Source organism: Blennius ocellaris (genome assembly GCF_963422515.1).
Source record: "Blennius ocellaris genome assembly, chromosome: 8".
NCBI classification, from domain to species: Eukaryota; Metazoa; Chordata; class Actinopteri; order Blenniiformes; family Blenniidae; genus Blennius; species Blennius ocellaris.
In genome coordinates this window covers 25,792,031-25,808,173 of record NC_137657.1, presented here as the reverse complement: position 1 = coordinate 25,808,173, position 16,143 = coordinate 25,792,031, and the positions used below count along the sequence as shown (strand labels likewise).

The following is a 16,143-nucleotide window of genomic DNA, read 5'->3' as shown; positions in this document are numbered from 1 at the left end:
ATTCATAGAGTGCGGTAAATCTGAGTATGTGTGTGTGAGTACCTGTGTGTGTTTGTGTGTGTGTGTGTGTGTGTGTGTGTGATTAATTAAGACGGAGGCGCAGCGTGTGGATGGCAGCTCCCTCCGAATGTCAAAGCAGAGCAGATTTAGATCCAACTTCCCATCAATCCCTGTTTCTCAACTCTCAGAACACTGAGGGTAATGTTCAAGTTTGTTACAGATGTGTGTGTGTACGTGTGTGTGTGTGCATGTTTACCTGCACTGCAGTAACTTAAAAGTTGACCTCTAATTCTCCCACTGATAAAGCAAAGCGCCTCCAACTACTCTAATGTTCCAGAAATAACCTTTAACACACCATAATGTTTGATTTTAGTTGTTGCCATGTTGGGGAGGATACGTCTGTGGATGTTGGTTACAAGTTCGGTGTGGTTTCTCACTATTTGACACAAAAGGAAATGATCTTACTGGTTACTTTTGGTTCACACTACGGAATGTAGAATTAAAATAGTTCCACTCTTTTGCACAAGTGAGTCACTGTAGTAACCTTTCTGATTGGCCTGACTGGACCGAGGACTATAGGGAAGGGAATTGACCCACCCAAAAAATTTACGATTTCAATTCTTCAATGATACTCTTTTCAATTCTAATAAAAAAAAAAAAAAAAGGATCTGCAGTTAACTGCAGTATTAACTGCGGCGGACGCTGCTGTGTGTACAAATGTTTCTGCATATTAATCGTATTTCCTCACTTTGATGGAATATCCATATATCCAATATTGCGTAGCTTATGTAAATTATGAAACATGCGTGACGACGTCATTCGCAAACCACCGTTATCGACAAGGAGAAAGATTCCAAGACCGAAAAACTGTGTTGTCGATCAGCCAGAAAAAGTGGCTCTGAAATCATGCACCAAATGTTATTTTAAGAAGGAGGATCTAAGTTTCTGCTTTAACGTCTGCTGGGGAAGCCAATGAATGTAAGAAAACTTGCTTCAAAGATGAAACATCAAGAGCACAATGAGAACTAGAAAAGCACGTCGTGTTTCAGGAGCTGGAAGCGGTGATTTGGTATGCTTAAAGTGTGACCAGAATGATAACATTACGAGCAGAAACTCTGCCTACGGATGTTTGAGTGGCTGAACTGACCCGTGAATCAACCAGTCGCTTTACCTCCCGCCTCCTGATGCTCGTCGCTTAAAGCTAAAACGTACTTTTGTCTTCTGATGAGCTCTGATGCGACGCTACTGAAGAGACACTGCAAAGTTAAAGAACGAATAAACCCTGTGTTTCACTGCAGGGGAGTGAGGATGCGCTAAAATAATTGTTTACTGTGGCCACTGACCACTAGACTATACAGCCGAATATTCAATTTCAATTCAAACAACGTGGTAAAAATTTCTATATTTTCACTAAACCAAAACAACTGCTACTGAAAATGGCGGCAATCTTGACATAAAACCTTTTTTTTAATTAAAGAAAAAAACCTTTTGGTACTGAATATAGGACGTCAACAGCTGTTGCATTATGGGTGTTTTTACAAACTCAGCCTGACAGTATGGCTTTCAGGCTTAAATGCTAGTTTGCATTTATTGCAATGCAGTATCCCAGGGCCTCTGTGTTGCATTGTGTCTGCTACTCTTTAGAAATTAGTTTTAGAAATCAGTTTTCTTTGAAATGCTTCAAGTTTGCTTGGTGATTGAAGTAAAATCATGAGAATCAATGTTCGATCATGCTACAATAAAGTTGTTTTGCATCACTTTAGCAGCTTCTTTCATTGAACATCTTATTAATTGGAGAGACATTCGGTCTAATATTAATGTTCACAATGGAAATCGATTAGAAAGAATTAGATTAATCAACAAAAGCAAGACAGAGGAAGAAAAACACAAATGTTTCCAGGTAGTGTTCTGAATGTTAGACTGCCTGTATTTCCACCCCTTTCATCTATGGAGTAGCTACAGGTTGGATTTCAGCGATGACAACATGCCTGATGAGGGAAATATTCACATATCAAACCCATCCTTAGAACGCAATCATGACAAGAGGACGTCACGGACACGGGAGGTAAATCTGAAGCTTATCAATGTGAAGCAGGAGGCGCATGCCGGTGTCAGGAGTGATCCTGCAGCATGTCAGGAATGGCCGATGAACAAAAGGAAGAAAACAAAACACATTCAAAGATGGGCATCGCTGACACAGATGTGCAGACACACACACACACACACACACACACACACCAACACACACACACACACGTGCATAGGTGAGACAGTAACAATCAGAAACATGCAGAAGCGATGAGGGAGCCCGGTGATTAGCCATTGTGCCACATACTTGTTTGGGAGCTTCAGAAGCGGTGGTGGTGTGAGCGTCAGTACCTCTGTGGAGTCCGTTAAAATCAAACCCAACTGTGGGGGGAGAAGGAGGAGGATGGGGTGGGGTGGGGTGGGGACAAGGAGGAGGAGGAGGAGGAGGAGGAAGGAGGGGGGGGGGGGGGGGGGGGAGAGGAGGAGGAGGAGGGCATTTGGTTAAACGCTCTACCAGATCCACACAAGCATTTTATTTATTTGCTTTCATTTGTTTTAATTTGATTGAATCTCTCTTCCACCACCACCCGCACACAAGAGCACCAGCACCCTGGTTAATAGAGGCGATCTGGCTGATGATGGTGATGATGGTGATGATGATGATGACGATGATGGAACCTGGTGGAGGCGAGTCCTTTGATTTAATATGACGCATGTTAATGGAGGCCTCGGGGTGGCTGGCCTTTTCTGCACGTGCACGTCCGCGCTGACGACAACTGTCGGTGACAACATTAATTACAGCCAGAGCCGCTGTTTACAGAGCCTGCGCATGGCAGCGACTGTGTGCTAGTGCAGTGTGTGTGTGTGTGTGTGTTAGTGTGTTTACATCGGGCGGGGGGGGTTGTTGAGTGGAGGCAGAGGCGGAGGGGGGGGTGTAGCTTGAGCGCTGCATCACTTACCATTTGGCCTCTGTCACTTAGAATCACTGGCTGTGCCACATATCATTCACACTCTCAATAAAGAAGCTACTTATCTCACTGTCTACTGCCATCACCGCCAGGCCCGACTGATGGACATGACAGGACGGGAGAAGAGGAGGAGGCGGAGGAGGAGGAGGAGGAGGAGGATGAGGGAGGCGATCATGCAGCCGAGAAGAGGAATAAAAGGAAAAGTCTCAAGGAGGAAAACAGAGAAAACAGCAGTGAGGAAGAAGGAGAGGTGATCTGCAGCGGGATCAGAAAGAGGTCAGAGGTCAAAGAAGGGAAGAGGAAGTAAAGAAAAAGTGCAGGGGGAAGCCGGGACGTCTGTTTAGTGAGTGGCACCAGGATGCATGCAAATGGATTCGGGAGTTTTTTTTTTTTTTTTTTTTTTTAATTTATTAATTTTTTTTTTGTTGGCGTGGACAAATGCTGTTCTGCTTCATTAGAATGCACAATTCCATCTCTCTAATTGACATGTGATTAATAATGTATACAATTTGTCACAGGTCAGTATCCGGAGCAAATCATGTCTCAGTTTAAAAAATAGAGACAGCTGCCCAGCCCAGGGCGGGGACGGACTCGCAGACCGCCTGTCACACTCAGCTGAACAGAAAAAGATCTGCTCTGATTTATCTGGGTGGTATGCAGGGACGTCGCGGACGCACACGGAGGCAGACCGTGAAATATTGGTTGGAATGTAATACCCCCCCCCCCCCCATACACACACACACACACAGCCGAACCACCCACCCACCCTTGCATATATTTCTTATATCTCATGTGGTCTGACGTGTGTGTGTGTGTGTACGCATGCACAGGTGGTATGGGGATACTGAAGAAGAACCCCCACCCCCCTCAAAAAGAAAAACTTGAATGCATGAATAGGAAGCAGCCGGTTGGGCTGTGCAGGTTAAAGCAGGATAGTGACTCTGTCCTCATTCATTTCCCTCACTGATGCTTTTAAAGCTCCATTACTGAGCATTTAGCCTTTAAGACTGTGGCCTCCAACCTGGGGTCAGACCATCGGGGGGGGGGGGGGGGGGGGTTTGCCCGATCTGAGGTTGTCAAAAGTAAATTTGCACGTGTCAGAAACAACTACACACACGTTGAGAGTGGGAGTATCCACCTGAATTTGGTAAATCAGAGGTGACGTTCTTATGGACAATCTTGGTCAAAAACTTTGGAAACCGAAACTTCCAAATATTTTGGATTAGCTGTGTATGGCTAGTGGAAACTCATGTTTACGACTAGAAACTTCAAAATACCTGTTAATTCGCTCAATTATTCTCACTGGTCCAGGTAGGAGATATCTCAAATCAAATGTAGCTCGTGTCAGCACATGGTTCTTTGTGTGTCGCCCAGGTTTCAGGTTAACAGACCGTCAGACTGCGGCGTTGCTGACACTGCAACTTGTGTAAATGACCTTAATTGTGGTTAGTGGCGTAGACACGAGGCCACGGGGTTCAGAAGACGTCACTTTCGATTGACTCTTTAATAATTTAACTTTAATATACATTATGTGTGTGTGTGTGTGTGTGTGTGTGTGTGTGTGTGTGTGTGTGTGTGTGTGTGTGTGTGTGTGTGTGTGTGTGTGTGTGTGTGTGTATATATATATATATATATAATGAAATTAAAGTTAATTAATGTACATTATGAAAGTAATGCAGTATTTTTATTAAACTGATACCGACCATAAAACCAACAAGTCATCATTTTGCATGAAATTGTTTCGCTTCTTGACCTGGTTTTGTTGAAGTTTTTTTTTCTTTTTCAAAACTGTTTCAGTGTTATTATTATTATTATTATATTTACTGTTATTTTTGAGTGCGTTGTTAGCATGGTTGCTAGCATTGATATTTGAGCTCCACTGAACACACTGCAGGTGAGCAAAGTCGTAGGTTGACGTGGGTCCTGCAAATTAGCAGCATTTTCAAGTGAAAACGCTAAACTTCCGTCGCGTTGTTGGTGTCCGTTTATACAACAGCCGTGTTCAGAGCCACTGAAAACAGAACTGCCTCTGCATTTTTGCCAAATCATGAAACTTTCCTGAAACGAAAACGTAAAAATGTACGCATTTTCACTGGAAAGACATGTCATGTGGCCGAATACTGCTCAAAAAGGTTAATAACAAATTAAAGAGTAACATGTTGAGTCTGCGAGATCGTAGAGGAAAGTCCAACTATGTCCCACATGCAGTTCCCCCCCCCCCCCCCTGTGGTCACACCAGCCCGAGTGTGTGTGTGTGTGTGTGTGTGTGTGTGTGTGTGTGTGTGTGTGTGTGTGTGTGTGTGTGAGACATAGTTACCTGTATGGGACCTCATGTGAGTGCGCAGGTGGCTGGGCTGGCTGAAACTCTTTCCGCACTCGTGGCAGAAATACTGCCCCTGCCGCACGAGAGACCGAAACATTCCTGATCGCACAAACACAGGAAACACAAACGCACACAATTCAGCGGAGATTCTTCACATTTGTCGATTTAGTTTTGAATCGACGACATAAAATCATGAAAAAAATACATCTGAATTCAACAATATTTGGTCACGCAAGTCAACATGTGGACGTCGCCTCTTTGCAAGTGTTTGCGGGCCCTGAGTGGAGACTTAAAGGTCAGGGCCAGTGCGTGGGAGCACGTGAGCGCCGAGCACGGCTGCGGCAGCAGCAGCGGCGGCTGCAGGTAGGTGTAGCATCAGTAGTGGACTCGCGCAGACATCATTAGTATGTCTAATGTGTCATTATGAGCGGCTAGCTCCGGGGGCTGGGCTGCAGCTGTCACACAGCATCATCTCAGGGCCTGACAACCAGACACACACGGCACACACACACACCGCATAAATTACAGGCAATTAAAACGCCCCGGCTGTGATGTGCCCGCTCCGCTGCCCGTGTGTCACATGTCAGGTGTGTGTGTGTGTGTGTGTGAGTGTGTGTGTGTGTAGGCATGCGCATGTGTTTCAAAAGTTGTATATATATGTGTGTTGGTCCAAAAGAGAAAGTGACGCACAAATTCTACATTTACACACACACACACACACACACACACACACACACACACACACACACACACACACACACACACACACACACACACACACACACACACACACACACACACACACACACACACACACACACACACACACACACACACACACACACACACACACACACACACACACAACACAGTAAGTCTGGTCACCTTTACTTGTTATTGGCAAAGAGAGGTGACTTGTTGAATCCTGATGCTCTTAAAGGTTATAAATCCTGTCACATGACAGCAGGAAATGTTAAATGTATATTGTTTTTCTTTTCCTTTCATGAAATCTAAGTTTATCTCAAGATCACCTGTTATTTATAGATAGATAGATAGATAGATAGATAGATAGATAGATAGATAGATAGATAGATAGATGGATAGATACTGTCTTTTCTATTATTTTAATTTATTGGACTTTCTCCTTATTCACACTCACAACAAAGTCAATTCTAAAAATGTGTGTTTTAATTAAATAACCCAATTTTACCCATCACTTTTTTTAAATGTAGTCATTATTTCTTCCTCTTTCTCAAAACTCCCCCACTGTCTCCTACCATTGAAGTGCTCTCTAAATAATTAAGGCAAATCAACCCCCCCAAAAAAACTAAGAAAAAAACAGCAAAGTTTATAGGGTAATGTTCTCTGCGCACGTGCGTGTGGTTTCATCACAAACGCAAACAACACCTTCTGGCAGCCCAACATGAAACCTACATTGTTTTCCGCAAACGGAAATCGTTTATAAAATTTCAAGAACATATTATAATGCACAATAACATAAACGTCATGTATGTAGGTGTACGTATCCAAATCATCACAGTATATAACATTATCACACACCGATTCCCTCACAGACAACGTAATATGGACTTAATTTTTTTAGATCGATCTGAAACCTGAGAAGAAGAAAAGAGAAAATCCACCACGTTTTACCTCCTCGCAGGCTAACGAGAGCTCCGAGGCTATAATGAGGGGCTATAAGAGAAGTGCCACCGGGAAATTAATTGTTAAGGGACGGGAGGCCCGACTGTGTTTGGCAAAGCAGATGCGAGGCATACTGAGAGGCTAACGGAGCAGACTCTCAGAGTAATGGATGCTCCGTGGAGGACGTCCAAGCCTCGTCGTTCCCACAACTCCTGCTGTAAAGGAGCGTCGCTCATGCTCGCTTGCAAATCCTTCTTCCGGGTCGCATGTCGGAGGCATTTAAAGACGGCTGGATGCAGTTAATGACATTTGGACCATTACACACACACACACACACACACACACTCCTCTGACCTCTCGCTGACAGATAACGAGCCTCGGGGATTGAAGGGGAGGTGCTCACCAACACGAGTGCCCAGAGCACAGACGCTGGCTTATACCTGGACACGAGTTGTATGTTTGTGTGTGTCTCTCTGCATGTTGGGAGAGGAGAGGTGGAGGGGGGGTGGGGGGTGTGGGTAGAGGGGGGGTTGTATACACAGCAGGGACAAGGAGGATGGGGGGGAGGCGGGAGGAGGTGACAGAGAGTGTCTCTGGCAGCCTGGCTGCTGGCCTCTGGATACTCTACTTCTACTCCGGGCCGCCAGCCCTTCTCACTGATGCACTAATGAAAGACAAGACAGAGCTGGACGGCAAACACAGGCCGACGCGTACACACTGGTATTACAGGGAGAGAGGGAGAGAGAGAGAGAGAGAGAGAGAAAAGGGAGAAAGACTCAGTTGCTCAAAAAAGGTCACTTTATAGCATGTGACTCAAAGGGCTAAGGCAGATCGTGACGATATGCGCCTGGACGGGTGACAGCGATGTCACGCGTCTGCTCTGGGGCTGTTGTCTTTGACCCCTGGCTCCGCACAGCCCCACTTGACCTCGGAGACACAGCCCAAAATGGGCAAATAATACGGATGTTCGGTAATGACCATTTCCAAAGCAGCTGGTGGGGTAATTATTCTGTCTCATCCCTCTCTCTTTGCCTCTCCTGTTCATTTGCTCTCTCTCTCTCTCTCTCTCTCTCCCTCCCTCTGTTTCGCCTCCCTCCACTCGCATCTGTGCGAACCTCTCGTCAGGCGGAGCCGTGACCTAAACAGTTTGTGACAGCTTTCTGGGAGAGTGGAGCTGGAGACTAGGCATGCCTCGCAGACCTGAGAGTAGCAAAGGTTCTCTCACGTCTTTCATGTAAAAAAACACAACACACACACACACACACACACACATACATACACATGGTCCTTTTGAAACACCCAGCACATATGGACAAACATGCTGCCCCAGATACAAACACATGTGCACGCTCATTTAATGGATCTCTCCTCTTCATTATTAAAACCCCTCGTCAGAACAGAGCAGCGCCCGGGCCTGTCAATCACTTCCTGCCAGATGGTGAGCCGTAGCGTGAGGCGGGGCAGTCCCTATTCTACACTGTTCCTACATTTCGGGGCTGCTGGTCTTTTTCTCCGCTGGCCTGTCGGGCACGATCAGGTCAGCTCGGAAACGAGTCGCTCAGTCGCTGGAAAACATTCCTCTACACCTCCTGACATTTGGCATTTCCTCTTTGGGTACCGTGCTCATGAGCTGACGACAGTGGGGGAGGCTTTATGAAAAGAAGCGCTTTCAAGTTTTCATCAACAAAATGGGGAGAAAAAAAAAACAACTTTTCTCAAACCGACCCCCCCCCCGAGAGCTCACCTGTGGGATCCAACAAGGCGTTGGCGGCGCCCCAGCGGTGGTACAGGGCCGCCAGCTCGTGCGGGCTGTAGTTTTTCAGGAAGCCGAGGACGTCGTTTGGCGTCTCCGGAGCCTCGGCCACCGGCTCCTGCTTGACGTCTCCGCGGGCCTCTGAGGGTAGCGACGAGGCGGAGGAGGAGGAAGAGGAGGAGGAGGGCGAGGGGGAACTCTGCAGGGCGCTGCCTTGTGCGTGCGGGCTGCCGTAGTTGTGGCCCATGGCGGAACTGTTGCCGACGACGGTGCTGGGCCTTGTAGTGTTGAGCCGCCCCTGGCCGTGGGAGTTGGGGAGTGGCGGGTGGTGGTGGTGGTGGTGGAGGAGGTGGTGTTGATGGTGGTGTTGAGGCGGCCCCCGGGCTCGGCTGTACTCGGCCAGGCCGTGCTTGCTGGACAGCATGAAGCCCAGACCCTCCTGGGACATCAGGTAGCGGTCGCTCCCTCTGGAGGCGGAGGCGGAGGCGGAGGCGGGACTCGGGGCGGAGGGTCGAGACGTGGCGCCGGTGTTCTTCTCCAAGGAGAGGGAGCTTCCTCGAGGGTACATGTCCACCTTGGGTCTGAAGCGGGCCTGGTGGCTCTGCTCGTCTGTGTGCCTGACGGCGCCGCTGCTGCCCGGCCGCGCGGCAGCCCTCCCCGCCGAGGTGGAGGAAGAAGAGGAGGAGGAGGCCCGCGAGGGGGTCGAAGAGGACGACGACGACGGCGTCGCTGCTTGAGTGGTCGGCCGGCTCTTCTTCGGAGCCTCGGCGGGGCCGGCGGGGGGCCGGGTGCGCTGGGCGCGCTTCAGCGGAGGCAGCGGCTGGCACTCCTTCCCTTCCAGGACTGGCGGAGGTCCAGTGCGTCTCCTGGAGGACAACGAGCTGTCCTTGGAGCACTTGGAGTTGTTTCTAGGCGCCCATTTGGGCGCCAGATTGGAGCTGCTGCTGTTGATGCGGTGGGCCACAGTCTGGTGCATCCACAGCACCTCGGGGTAGCGGGTGGAGTGGGAGCAGAAGGAGCACTTGTGACTTGGGAGGCTTTTCCCGTCCGACGCCGAGGAGGCCACGCCCCTGATGCCCTCGGCCCTCACGCACAGATCCACGGGGGTCACGCCGGGCTCCGGGGGAGAGGACCGAGCTGAGAGGTAAGCGGGAGGCGACGCCGAGCGGTTCGTCCCCTGGAGGAGAGCCCTCTTCAGTTTGGGGTAGCCGCTGGGGCTTCCTCTATCCGGGCCAGTCCCGGGGCTGGAGGCGGGGCCCGGTCTGTCTTTGGAGGACGGCGGGTGTTGGGCACGGACGTGAGTCAGGTAGGCCTGCGACTCGGCGGTGACGAAGTCGCACAGGCTGCAGACGTACGGCTTTTCGTCTGGAGGGAGAGAAACGACACTAAAGTCAAATGATCTGCCAATAAAACCCACTGCATGTTGCTCCTTCCGGCCACAACATATGTTGTCGCTTCATCCTGATGCAGTTCAAGCAAACAACCACCAGGCTGCAGTATTTCTCAATGATTCAATACCCTCTTTATGTGGACGTGATGCAATAATCACTACTAACCAGGGAGAGAAATTAGTAATTAGGTACTATTGCAGAGTACTTGTACTATTAAATCAGATGTCTACACTGAGCAGGTCCAGAATTTGAATTCGTTTTCAAGCCATTTGAAGTTGGTGAGACAGTACTTTCTCGCGTATTCAAGTACAAGTCAAACAAAGTAACACTTGTTGTACTTGATTACAAATTGTGAGTACTCTTTCCGCCTCTGCTGCTAATACACTGATGTTAATTTTACAAGAAAAATCATAAATTCTCTCAACAAAAAAGAGTGTTGCTGCAAAAACACACAGAGATTACAAGATGAACTGTGTACAAACGTTTTGATTTTTTGTTGTTTTTTTTTTTGTTTTTACATGAACCATTGTCTGCTAATTGTAAAGTTTCCCTTATGGGTCCATCTGGCGGGAAATAGTCAAACATAACTGTACATCTTTCCATCAATATTTTACCCATGGCTTATGAGAGCAGGTAAAAACTACACACACGTCAGACAGCTTGTAAGGCCTTCATATATTTTCCACAGAAAATCACCCACAAACATTGAGTGTCAGCTCAGAGGTTATCCATCATACATGTGTTTGGACTGTAGAAAGAAGTCTGGGTAATATAAAAAAAAAAAAAAAAAAAAGACAGGCATGGAGGGAATGTGCAGAGTTGAAAAAAGGACCTTTGTATAGATTTGAAGAGAGAAAACGCTGCACCAACATACCGCCCAAACAAAACCTTTTCAGTTTTATACAATTTCCCATCTTCATTGTGATTGTCAAGTCTAATACGGCTGTATTTGATTTAGCTATTGTGAGATGGATGTTGGGATTATTTTAGTCTGTACATCCACCTCGAAACAAAATCATCTTTATAAATGCAGCTTTTTATACTTCCCACTAGATGGCGCTTTAGGGCTTCATGTAAATTTCCTCTCTGTTATTACTGGGAAACTTTCTGTCCAGCTTCTGAGAGAATCAAGAGAATAGCAATATTCATATCGAAGCAGATGGGAGACACATTAAAATGTTTTGTCCCTTCCTTTCTAGAGCATTTGCATGCTTTCTCGTGTTGTTCCAGTATTGTAAAGTACTACGGTGGTGGTAAAGTGGCTGAACCGAGAAGAATATAGTCTCAAGCTTTAAGGATGGCAGTAGATATACTTGCAAAGAGGTATCATGATGTGAATTCTTAAACTGTTAGTATAAAATCAAACCCCTGCATCACATGCAATCATTAAAACTGGGTAAGCAGTCAATTATTGTACTCTCCACAACCTCCTCCCCTCCTCATCGCCGTAACAGCAATAACCTGCCATCTGTTTTTCATCTGACTTCCTGTTGGCAGTGGGGATGAACACACACTGCTTCACACACCATGCCAAGGTTAGTTTATTGGCAGGACCTATATGTTTTTCTAATCAAGCCCGTACTTCAGTATTATTCCTTTATTGCGGGGAAATTAGAAACGGGTTGTCATGATCTTCACACCCAAAATATTTCACCTGCTTATACAGATTGTATGTCTGACTCTGATTAGAATCCATTCTTGCATTAAAAAAAAAAAAGTAACTGGCTCTAATAGCAGTCAAAGATGGGATTAATTGAGGTGTCCTCTGCATCCTTCCAACGGGAGGTGACACTATAAATAACCAATCCCTCAGACATCAGGCAGCCAGGCGGGCTCAGTCGGTAAGAAGAGTGGATGAGTGACAGTGGAAGTGTCACAGGAGGTAACCTTAGAGATTAGGGAAGAAGTCGGTTGGGGACGAGGAGGGACGCCAACCAGAGTCTGCGTGTGGAGACGCCTGAATATCCTCAAATGAGTCATGATGGTTTCGATCAAACAACATTTACGTACAGTGCATGAAGAAGACGCTGTATGTTGAGCTAAATGCCGTTCCTGAAACCAGATACCAGGATGTTCTTGTTGTGGAGAGAGTGAATTCCTCACTGTTATAATAAAATAATAAAACAAAAACGTGCTTTCAGTTGTTGGGAGTGATCGGGCTATCGGAGATGTTTTCACACATGCTCCTGATTGTTGAAATACGTCTAATGGCTTAGGAGAAACATACAGACATATTGTCATAGCTAAGATATAAAGCAGAGAGCAAAAAAGCATATTCACACACAGATAAATGTGTGTGTGTGTGGGGGGGGGGGTTTCCTGAGACAGGAAGACCTGAAATAGCACACAGCTCGATCAGGCCTGAAAGAAATGCTGCTCCTATTTTTGAACGTCTGTGTGAGCAGGGACGGACGGAAACAATCACTATGAGTCTTTGTTGCCGACTTGTTTCTGGTCTGTACGAATGAGGTTTTCAGCAAGTTGGAAAAGACGAGACACAGACTGCTGTGAAAACACAGGGATGCCTCCCCGCAGTTCAGCTGTGATTATGGTGTTTTGCCGTTTGCACGGAGGGGTTTTCTTCTTTTTGCTCCGCAGTGTTTATTGGTTGTGGAGGTGAAAAAAATGATAGGTATTCCAAAAATGCTCCCCACTTTGCTGCCATGCTACCGAAAGGCACGAAGTTTCATTTCACTGCTAACGACAGTGATTTCAGTGAGACACGATAACAGCACGGGCTGTAAACACGCTCTCTGGTAGCAATCAAAGTTTATAGGCCATATTTGACGGCATTTGGATGCAACTCTTTTATAAGCCACGGTTATGTAATTCCAGTGTGTCACCACAGGGTGGCTCAACGCTCCACTCCATCTGCACCCTCACAAAGCCCATTTCATCAACAGATGTTTACTACAAAGTGACAGAGGCCTGAGTGGGAGGCTGGAAAAGGCCCGCAGTCAATTCTGCCACCAACAATCCAGCTAAGTATTTCTATACAGTGTGTTTTCTACTGATTCATGGTGGAGCATTGAGTCACAACGGTTGAAAAAAAAAAAAAAAGAAGTATTGACAATAACAGTAGTTCCTCATTGTAAACTTATGCAACCCAACCCCCACCACGGCTAAAAACAAGTTGAAGGAACCTTATAACACTCTATATGTGAAATACAGTTTCTTTGTTATATTCTGTAACCAGGAGTTAATGTTCTCGGAGGATAAACTCTTTCGGCTGACAGGCCGTCGCAGGGTGTTTGGTGGTCTGGTGCTGCTTCAGATGGCACGGTTCCATGTGCCAGTTTTTCCACCACAAAAGATGCATTCAGTTCTAACTTTGTCCATCACTTCAATGAAGCCAAATTCTATGTAGCTCTCTTGGTGCACTCTATTTCTTTTTTCTCTCCAACTTTGCAAGCGGCCATTTTGTTTTCCACTGCTTACTTTGTGAGCTTATTTCTGTGTGTATTGCACTTTTAACATAAACATTTAGAATCAGTAGTTTTGTTATATAAATTAATTAAGTGTTGACTCACCTATTTTTAAAGCAGAAATAAATGGTATACCCTTAAAATCAAGACTGCTTTATGACACCCCCCCCCCCATTGATCTTTGGTGCCCCTCCCCCGTTGGGGTAGGGCCCCCCTGGTTGGGAATAACTGCACTGAAGGCCTTAATGTTGATGATCACTAAGCAAAACTCAACAAAGTAAGACCCTAATCATTTGAGATACCAAAAGCACATAAATCAACTACGTTAACCATTTTCATTGCCTACACATTGTTTCTTTTATTATATTTTTTATGACTGATTAAAGGTAGTGTGAGGTAAAAAAAAAAATAAATAAATAAAAACGGACAGATAACTGAGCAGTTCACTGACCTGCGAGCTCTCCAGAGTTTGACGTCCCCATCTCGGATGCCTGGTCTCCAAGAGTGGAGGCTGGCGGAGAGTCTCCGTACCCCGGGGTGCTCGGCCGACTGGTTGAGCCTGATTCCGGATCGCTTGTCGACCCCCACCGCTCGTCTCTGGGAGTCCTTTCCTTGTCCCCCAGCGGCGCCCTGCCCCCGTCCTTTCTGTGGACCCGCTGGTGGACCATCATCTGGTGACGGCTGCGGAACACCTTGCCGCACTCGAAGCATTCGTTGTTCTTGGAGGGAGCCTGCGACTGTGACGGTCGCCGCCTGTCCTGCCGGGACGAGGGCCGGTACTCCGAGTCGCTGAGGCTCTCCGGCGTCCGGTCCCCTGACGACGCGTGGCTTCCCAGGCCTGAACTGCCGCGTCTTCCCGAGCTGCGTTTCGCCTGGCCTTGTAGGACGTAACGACTGCTCTCCTTCTCGAAGACCACAGCAGCGCCGGCCAGTCCCTCCTCCCCCATGCTTCCACCCCCACAGGAGGCCTTGTAACTGGGCTCCACTGGCTCCACAACCTTTCCTTTCGTGGCCAACTGCCAGGCCTGGTAACTGCAAACCGGATCCAGCTCTGGGATTCTCTGACCCAGTATCTTGTTCTCACAGTCCTCCTCTTCATCCGGGGTCTTTCCTTCAGCAGGCTGGAGGCTTAAGTAGTCGAGCAAACGTCTTTTAGCAGCTGGGGAGTCTTCGTCATCGCTCGGCCCGCATTGACTGAGGGAACTCTGGCCATAGCCGACACTGTGGACTTTGTCGTGGGCTCTCAGGCTCTCTTTGCAGTGAAACAGGTTCCCACATTTGGAGCAGACCTGATAAACAGAAGTAACCGAGTTACTGACGACGTCCGGATCTTGGGCCACGTCGTTGATGGTGACTGGATGTTCGGTCACGTCCGCTTTCGACCTCGACCTGGATTTGGTATTGTGCGTCTTCATGTGAGATTTGAGGAACCAGGCTTCGCGGAAACGTCTCCCGCAAATGCGGCAGCAGTGGTCGAGGATCCCTGCGTGTTTCTTCATGTGCGACTTCAGGAACCAGGCCTGGGAGAAGATCTGCCCGCAGGTCTCGCAGGGGAACGTCCCGTCGTTCTGAGGCTGGATGGCGTCGGGTTCGGTCACGGCCTCTTCTTTCACCACCGTCTCCTCTTCGGCGTCGGCCGTGATGTGTACCTTCTCGATGTGGCTGAGGAGCTGGTCCTCCCGGTGGGCCTCGTAGCCACACAGGCGGCAGCAGAAAGGCCGCTGGTCGGAGACGGTCTTTTCTCGTTTCATACTCCTTGCGGGCATTTTCCTCCGACTCTCCTCGCCGCTGTCCCCGTTGATCATGCGGTTGCAGGCGGAGCTGCTCTTGGTCGGACTGGTCCCTCCGTCGAGACCCTCCGACACCCTCATCTCCTCCTCCTCGGCCCCGCCCTCTTCGTCTTCGTTGGAGTGGTGGCTGGACAGCGTGCCCAGTTTGTGGCTGCGGATGTGCACTTTGAGGTTGCCCTTCTGCGAGGCACGGTGGTCGCAGTAGGGGCACTTGTAAGGGCGGGCGCCCGTGTGGCGCCTCATGTGCTGCGACAAAGAGCTGAGGAACGGGAAGCTGCGTCCACAGATGTTGCAGTCGTACGCTTCGGGAACCTTGTCGTCGTCTACCTCCATCTCTTTCCCGGGGTTGGCCTTGTCCACGCTCAGCTTCTCCTTCTGACCTCCTGCCCGGGTCTCCATCACCTCCACGCTGTCTCTGGGATTCATATTGTTTAAAAAAAAACAAAAAAAAACAAAACTACCCTGTCCACCTAGCTCAAAAACACTTGAAACTACTGTTATCTGCAGCTGCACATCTAGGGATATCTTGTGAGGCGTTTTGCTGGTCAGTTAAATTGCTCTCCTCTTTCAATCACCCAGCGACCAAGCTGCAAACAAAGCAGTGGGTTTTAGTCGAGTTAATGACTTCCACACGGTGAATCCATCTTCAGTTAGTCAATCCATAAAAGCAATAGATCATTTGCTTTTATTAAAGTAGAAACACCCTGCATGTAATCTATAATAGATTCCACGATCTCTTGAGAGGAATCCCCCCTTTCAGGACATCATTTTATCAGAGACGGGGAAAGTTTGAGAGTTCCTTGCATCAGAGTCGCCACATT

The 16,143-nt window shown here is 47.8% G+C and overlaps 1 protein-coding gene across 1 annotated transcript in view; it reads right to left on the bottom strand.

Annotated features, from left to right (window-relative positions):
* The window catches only part of LOC308133880 (zinc finger protein 516-like), a gene marked incomplete at its 5' end in the record, with an annotated part of 16,831 nt that extends 1,083 nt beyond the window's left edge, over positions 1-15,748 (bottom strand). Inside the window, 4 exons of the mRNA XM_080501411.1 lie at positions 2,336-2,409; positions 5,314-5,418; positions 8,708-10,081; positions 13,984-15,748. Coding sequence (XP_080357537.1) covers positions 2,336-2,409; positions 5,314-5,418; positions 8,708-10,081; positions 13,984-15,748 — 3,318 coding nt within the window. The remainder of the gene's footprint in view (positions 1-2,335; positions 2,410-5,313; positions 5,419-8,707; positions 10,082-13,983) is intronic.
* Between the last annotated feature and the right edge of the window lie 395 nt (positions 15,749-16,143).